The sequence below is a fragment of the Labrus mixtus genome, chromosome 17 (assembly GCF_963584025.1).
Source record: "Labrus mixtus chromosome 17, fLabMix1.1, whole genome shotgun sequence".
NCBI lineage: Eukaryota > Metazoa > Chordata > Actinopteri > Labriformes > Labridae > Labrus > Labrus mixtus.
In genome coordinates, this window is record NC_083628.1 from 781156 (window position 1) to 789364 (window position 8209).

The following is an 8209-nucleotide window of genomic DNA, read 5'->3' on the forward strand; positions in this document are numbered from 1 at the left end:
ATTATGTGAGGTTACCACCTGGCTCAGGGTTTGTAACAAAGACGGAGGCCACACACAGATCACAAAGTCAAAATGATCTTTATTTAACTGAAATAATCAAGTTTGTTAAATAACTAAAATGTGAGTGTGAAGAATCAGCAAACCCAACAAAGGAAAAGGCTGAGGGGGGTCGCAGCAGAGGCCAGCTGAGAGAGAATCAGGATCTCAATCAGGCACACCTAAAAGCCTTTCAGAGGGTCCGACTCAGCCTAGTAGGTTTCAGCTGGAGACCCTCCCCGCTCCACCCACAAGCCAACTCCAACCAGACTGAGACAGGCAGAAGGGGAGCAAGAGGGAGGGGGTCCTCACAACACCCTGGAATATTTTCAGCTCTGCAAATGAACAGTGGAAACATAAATCAATAGAGGCTGCATACATCTGCTGTTATGACCCGGCTCGTGTGGGGAAACCAGGTGGCGTTGATAAATTAAAGTTTTTATTACAAAAGAAGTAAAATGGTGACACGACAATAAAAAGGTTAAGATATCTGAAAACCAAACTAATTAACACTTATTAACCAAAACAAACAGCACGCATAACCTTGTGTTTTTTTTAACTTAACTTACCTGTCTCGTTTTGGACGCCCCTCGGTTTGTCAGATATGAGAGCAGTTATCAGGTCAACAGGTGTTGCAGCGATGGAAGCGGGCAAGAGAAGTGGTTCAGATAGAAGTGATTGTACCCGACCTAAAAAGCCTCTGCATGTTTCTAATAAGCTCCACGAGCAGAAACGTGCTCAAACTAGGATCAATATTGGAGATGCTTTTGAAAAATGGAGAGAGGTTAGAACACAGAAAGGTTTACAGACCCATGCAGAGCTGGATAAACACTGAAGCTTCAGAGTCCACCACATGGTGACCTGAGTGAGCATGGACTCTAGAGAGGAGGGGGGGGGGGGAGACAGCTCTCTATGATGTTTAGAGTTTAGACTGCAGTACCCATTTTAAACACTAGGGGTCAGAGTTACATACTGCTCCTTTAAAAAATCCATGAGATGATCATGATGCAGAAATAATCAAACAGAACTCGACGTTTAAAAAGTGTTTTGTACTTTTTATTGAAGTTTTACGTCTTTATTTTGGGAAACTGTTAACATTTGTCTTCTCATAATGAAAATGTACATTTATCAATTTTCATAAAACGTCACATATACAGTACATCAAAATAAATACATCATCTGGTGGGGGGTTGATTGATCGGCCTGTTAACTACAGCTACTCTATTCACATTTCAACCTCCACATCTGCAACAGTGCATGTTTTTTTTCAGTTTCCTGTTTTCGATCATCAGCCGGGCGCGGACCTGGGGGACCCCTGAGGCCGCTTTATGACAGTCATCACTCGAACTACATGTGAGAAATAAGACCCCAGCACCTCCCCGGCCTGAGAGTCAGAGGTTTTGAAAACCATTAAACTACAGCTAACACCAGAGCTGGACCGGCTGCAGATGAAAAAACCTCCAAGGTGACCGCAGGCGGGGTGGGGGGGGGGGGAGTTCAGGGACAGGAGACAGCACCACATCCTGTGTCAGACTAGTTATCAAAGCCACCCTCCGTTATTTCCTCGCTGTTTTAATAATTTTAAAGCGACAGGTGGTGACCCCCCTCCTCTCTACCTCAACGTGTCCCCAAGAAACCCAAAAGTTTTATCCCCTTAAGATTTCAGTCCAGATTATTTGGCAGCTCCTTTGAATACCAACAGAGAGAGGGGAGTTTCTGCTTGTTCAGACAGACAAGGGTCGTCATGACAACAGAATGTTAAAATTCAAATACCATTTAAATCAGACGTTATCGAGACCTTGTGAAGAAACCACGACAACAAAAATAGAAGTCTAAAGGAAACCCAATATTGGGCCATTCCTTGATTTTCCATCCAGCCCTTTTCTTCCTCTTATCCGAGCTCCAAGCAAGGTTTTCCAGCTCCTCCTCCTATTGGATCCCGAGGCGTTCCCAGGCCAGGCCAGACAGGATATCTAATCCCTCCAGTGAGCTCTGGGTCTACCCCGGGGTCTCCTCCCAGTTGGGCATGCCAGGAAAACCTCCAAAGGGAGGCGACCAGGAGGATCCTGATCAGATACCTGAACCACCTCATACGGCTCCCCCTGAATGTCTAAGCTCCACCCCCTGAATGTCTAAGCTCCTCCCCCTCTCTCATAGGCTGAGCCCAGACACCCTCCAGAGGAAACTCATTTCAGACGCTTGTATCAGCACTCTTATTCTTTTGGTCACTACCCAAAGCTCATGACCCAGAGTTACTAAAACTCCTCCTCCACTTGGGGACAAAGACCCGCTCCCCACCTGGAGGGGCAGTCCACCATTTTCTTGCACACTGTCTCTAAATTGTACAAACACGTTGGACCATAACTCAAAACCTTTTCTTTGTCTTTAAGTGTTTAAAGTAGCAGCAGTTGAAGATGTTGTGTGAAACTAAATCCAGCTCTGAAAGAACAGCAAACATGGAAGTACGGGGCGCCTCCTGTGAGTCCTGTGTGTGTGTGTGTGTGTGTGTGTGTGTGTGTGTGTGTGTGTGTGTGTGTGTGTTAAGACATTTTAATCCAGCACAGGAGGGGGTGTGCACTGCTTCTGCTAACCATGAGAAAACAGCCGTCAGTAGTATTAAACGTGGAGTCTGAATCTAAACGATCGCAGCCTTTATTCTCCCTCCTGCTCTGACACATGTTTCAGGACTTTTTGCTTTAATTCCTTTGACAAAAAAAATACTAAAAAAAGAGCTTTGATGTCCCGATCCCTCCTGTTTCCTGTCCCCTGACTCCTCCCCCCTTCACTTCTTTTTCACATTTCACACCAAACATCTCCCCTTCTCTCACCACGTTTGATGATCTTTGGGTCTTTTTTCCCCCCCTCTGTCCTCCATCTCCAATCATCTCCCAGCGACACTGATCCACAAACACAGACTCTTCTGTCTCCTCCCACTTCCTGTTTTCTCTCTCTGATTTATCATCACGCCATGAGACTTGTTCGGCCAAAAGGAGGAGAGAACAGGATGGATCACGGCGTCTCCCGGGCAGAAGGGGCTGGACATCATCTGTTTGTATTTACAACGCCTCCTCCTGGACGGAGAAGGAGGGAGGAGGAGGGGGGCGAGGAGTTGGGAGGGGGGGCGGTCAGTCCTGGTTTAGAAATGTCTTTAAGTGAAGTTTTCTCATATCGATACTTCATATTCACGAGTGTCCTGCTGCAACATGTGAGAGAAGACAGGGGGCGCTGTTAGCATCGTGTATGCAGCGTGTGATTGGAGAATGAGCTGTGATGTCACTCACCCCTCCCGTCTCGTACAGCGGGTTGTCGAACTCGGTCTCCACGGTGATCTGTCGGTACGGGTGAGGGTAGATCAGAGGAAGCCTTAAGTTGGAGTGATACCGACATCTGACACACGGGAGGAGAGAAACACGATGCAGTTAAAACAATTTCAAAAAAATATTTTGTTACTTATGAGCAAATGTTCCCATGTTCAGGAATTTAACCCTTTAAATGCCAGAATCATGTAATCAAACTGGCATTTAAAGGGTTAAATTCCTGATAATTATTCAATATTTTATAGTTTTGAGCAGGGCTGAAGTTGTTTAAGAGATTTATGGAAAAAAAATAGAAAAAAATATCAATCTGTTCTATTTTTATAGCAGTTTTTGTAAATTGGACATTTTCGCCCTCCAATGTCCAAACAGGGAACTACATTTTAAATCTGATGCTACACAAAAACTAACAATGCATCAAAGTCAATATTTTGGATAATCTTTGACATATCCAAGACTGATTTAAAAAAACTCCCCCAGCCACCAAATATTTGTTATATGGAAAATAACAGTGACATCAAGTAATCAAACTGGCATTTAAAGGGTTAAATTCCTAAAAATGATTGAATGTTTGGTAGTTTTGAGCAGGGCTGAAGTTGTTTAAGAGATTTATGCAGAAAAAAGTAGAAAAAAATATCAATCTGTTCTATTTTTAGATCAGTTTTTGGAAGTGGACATTTTTGTCCTTAGGGACTTAAGAGGGTCGTAAATGAAACTGATGCCTGAGGGTTAAGACCTAATACATGTACGATGGATGCAGTATGCCCAAATACCTGGCTGAGAGAAATATGCAACGTGCTAACAAAGTTCTGTAGAGCGATAAACAATAAAAATGTTAGAGAGCAGAGCTTCTTCATGTATTTGCTGTTCTTAGTTTCATCAATGTTTCTACTGAATCTAAAATTAAATTGGCACCAACTAATCGGAGGAGCAGACAGTTAGCTTTAGCGTCATGTGGCTGCATCAACATGACCATCATGAGCGAGGCCTCCATCAAACAGGCGACGACGAGCAGCCAGATATCTCACCGTGTGACGTAGACGTAAACTCCTCCGAGCAGCACGGAGAGAAGAAGAACCAGGATGAAGATGGCGAGCGCTATGTTCCCTCCGTCCAGAGTGGAGCCTGCAGTCGCCTCGGCAACTGAGAGAAACAAAGAAATGCATAAAAACCGTCATGAAGAGAAGAAAAAAAAAGAAAAAAGAAGAAATGAAATCTGCAGCAGTTTGAGAGAGGGTCGCAAAGCAAACAGGGCGGAGCCTACAGGAGCACGGACAAACACAGACACAGAGGGGGGGTCACTGAGGCAGCCAGATGTTTGCAGATGCAGGCGGAGCAGACACACACAAACAGAGAAGTGCTTTTTTACACTTTGGCTTGCTGCAGAAAAACAAACAGTGTGGTCTTTTTTTTTTTCACAGCGACACACAGATTCACACTCACCTTCCAAAGCATGGTTGCCAAAGCAGTCATGGTTGGCTGCAAGACATCGTTCTGTCAGTCAGTGCACATGAAAAGTCACATCACGCATCATGTGGAGGTTCAATCTGGAGCTGCTTCGAGCTGACCGTTCACTAAACCCTGTGTTTCTGTATTTAATGCCTCTCACAGTGTCTGTTGTTTCTATGTGCCTGTGTTCTATGTGCCTGTGTTCTATGTGCCTGTGTTCTATGTGATTGTGTTCTATGTGCCTGTGTTCTATGTGCCTGTGTTCTATGTGATTGTGTTCTATGTGCCTGTGTTCTATGTGCCTGTGTTCTATGTGATTGTGTTCTATGTGATTGTGTTCTATGTGCCTGTGTTCTATGTGCCTGTGTTCTATGTGATTGTGTTCTATGTGATTGTGTTCTATGTGCCTGTGTTCTATGTGCCTGTGTTCTATGTGATTGTGTTCTATGTGCCTGTGTTCTATGTGCCTGTGTTCTATGTGCCTGTGTTCTATGTGATTGTGTTCTATGTGATTGTGTTCTATGTGATTGTGTTCTATGTGCCTGTGTTCTATGTGATTGTGTTCTATGTGCCTGTGTTCTATGTGATTGTGTTCTATGTGCCTGTGTTCTATGTGATTGTGTTCTATGTGCCTGTGTTCTATGTGATTGTGTTCTATGTGATTGTGTTCTATGTGATTGTGTTCTATGTGCCTGTGTTCTATGTGATTGTGTTCTATGTGCCTGTGTTCTATGTGCCTGTGTTCTATGTGATTGTTGTTTTTGTTTTTTCTTCTCATAGTTAATCTCACCTGGCTGCGAAACAAATTTCCCCTCGAGGACGATAAAAGTAAAGTTGAAGTTGAAACCCTGACTTTCACTTCACTGCACCGTCCAGGTTTCCTGACATCATCTCGTTATGTTCTGTTTCCGTCTGCAGGCCGACATCAGGGATTCAATTTCCCCTCAACAACTAGAATCCAACCGCGTCCAAGAAACCAACGTACTCGCTCAAATTTTTAGATTTAAAGATGAAAGGACGTGAAGACAACCGGACAAATCATCTCAATGATTGGACCGAGTTTTTTAAGAGTGGAGCGACAAACAATCCAGAAACGACTTTCTTTTTCCGTGCTGCATCGTTGTTTACAGTCCAATTAGCAAACTGAGAGTTACACACACTAAGATTTTTTTTTTCTCATAGTCCACTGCACAGCTCCTACATTGCACCTTTTGTACATTTTGTGTTTTTTATTTTTATTTTTTATATTTTACATTTTTAAATTCTATTTTATATATTGTAATATCTTCTTCTTCTGTATTATTTAAGTTGTTTCTAGTTCTGCTTTATTTCCTTGTTAATTGTTTAGCACCAATACACCAAGTCAAATTCCTTTATGTGTAAATGTACTTGGCAATAAACACAGATTCTGATTCTGATCCTGATTCTGATTCTGATTCTGATTCTGATTCTGAGAAGCATCTGTGAGATCAGATCGACAGTGCAGTAAAAAGTAGTGGAGCAGTGTCGGTCAAACAGCGGCCGTTTTCAACAGACTGTTGTCATGGAGACAGGACGGACGTGCAGCACGGGTCTGAAGTTTGCTGAATTAAAAACTTCATGATGCAGATTTATAAAAAGTAAAAGTGAAGCTTTGCCCTCGAGAGGAGAGAGAAAATAACTTTTAGTTTGTTTGTTTATTGAATGAAGTTCGGATCGATCGTTTGTGATGCATTCAAGGACGTCGGGAAATCTAACAACGGTTGGTTTTTGGAAAACAAAATCAAGCAGATTGTTCGGTTGAGTAGAAATGTTTGATCTAGAATGAGATTGAGATCATCAATACTTCAGATATCAGAACCTGGCGTGACAGTGAGGTGCTTGTTGAGCTTTCTTTTTTAAGTGAACGGTCGTTAGCGTGCACTGTGGCATGATCAATCCGTATCAACGAGCAGGAGGCAAAAAAAACGTGTTTTACAAACGTTGTGTTCATGCATGAATATAAAGTTACAAACGACAGGGAGTGTTTCATTCCAAACACACATTCAAAAAAAAAAAAAAAAACTTCTGCAAACTTCTCACCCCTGCAGAGAGGAAGTGGTCCGCTCCAGAACGACGGGTTCCCCAGGATGCACTTTATAGCCACCTCCCCGATGAGCTCGTAACCTTGGTAACAAACGAAGGTGAGCGACTCTGCTGGCAGGTAGAGCCTCTTGGACAGGATCTGGTAGCCGTTGTCAGGGAGACCGGGGTTTTCACAGGAAACAGAATCCTCAGCTGGATGGATGAGGGTAAAGAAAAAGAAAGAAGGGTTTTTTGTGTCATGCTGGACTGACAGGTTTGACGGGCTGCTGCTGAGGTGACATGACTCATGGATAATCTCCGCCCCCTCCTCCAGGTGGCTGAGGGCTGATTGGTACGCTGCATTAGCTCTGAATTAACATATCAAACACTTTGCATGAACATTAATATCCCTGAAAACACTCTCTCTCTCACTCACACACACACACACACACACACACACACACACACTGTCAGTCCTGAAGATGAGGCCTCGGCTCTGGCATGCAGAGACGCTGTGATCTGTGTCAGCAGAGAGGAAAGAGAGAGAGCCAGGACGCTTTTCTGTGCAAGAAATCACAGAAACCCACTCATGTAACTTCACACAGCTACAGAGAGAGAGAGAGAGAGAGAGAGAGAGAGAGAGAGAGAGAGAGAGAGAGAGAGAGAGAGAGAGAGCCCTTCATCTTCACTTAACCACCATGTGTAACCGTCTTTCCTGACGTCAAGCTCCTGAATTCAAAGTGCTGATAAATCCACCGGTGAACCCCGGGACTCTCTCAGCCCCCGAGCTGGATGAAACAAAAAACCCCTCCTGTGTTTTTCATACTTCAGCACTCTCTCTCTCTCTGATACTCACTGACGCAGTGAGGGAGGCGAGACGTCCACACGGGGGTCCCCGGTTCGCGTCCGTAGCAGGTGATGGTGGCGCCGCCCTGCAGAATGAAGCCAGGGTTGCAGCTGTACTGAATGGTCGTCCCCACTAAGAGTTTGGGGTCGGACAGAGACCGGGTGGAGTGCTCCACATGGCCGGGGTCTGAACAGTACATGACTGAGAGGAAGAGGAGACACAGTTTGAGGATTATGTGGAGAAAAGCAGGTTTTTTCATTTTTACTTCTTTAAAACACTTTGAGGTGGAAACGACTTGAAGATGCCAAAAGTTTTTAAATTGCTCCAGTGGATCACTACGACACACAAAATAAAGCTCCAGTGAGGAACTTGCTGTTGGTGTCTGAGCTCTTGGACTTCCCACTTTAGCTCGGACAACTGGTTCTCCATCCTTTAAACTGGCATTTAAAGGGTTAAATTCCTGATAATTATTCAATATTTGATAGTTTTGAGCAGGGCTGGAATTGTTTAAGAGATTTAT

General features: G+C 44.0%; 1 protein-coding gene across 1 annotated transcript in view; it reads right to left on the minus strand.

Moving 5' to 3' along the window:
* Positions 1–1070: 1070 nt before the first annotated feature.
* The window catches only part of LOC132992597 (seizure 6-like protein), a 62067-nt gene continuing 54928 nt past the window's right edge, over positions 1071–8209 (minus strand). The window contains exons 11-16 of the mRNA XM_061062023.1: positions 7699–7890; positions 6861–7055; positions 4794–4829; positions 4379–4493; positions 3318–3423; positions 1071–3232 (exon numbers count right to left, since the gene is read on the minus strand). Of these exons, the coding sequence (XP_060918006.1) occupies positions 3200–3232; positions 3318–3423; positions 4379–4493; positions 4794–4829; positions 6861–7055; positions 7699–7890 (677 nt within the window). The 3' untranslated portion in view covers positions 1071–3199. The remainder of the gene's footprint in view (positions 3233–3317; positions 3424–4378; positions 4494–4793; positions 4830–6860; positions 7056–7698; positions 7891–8209) is intronic.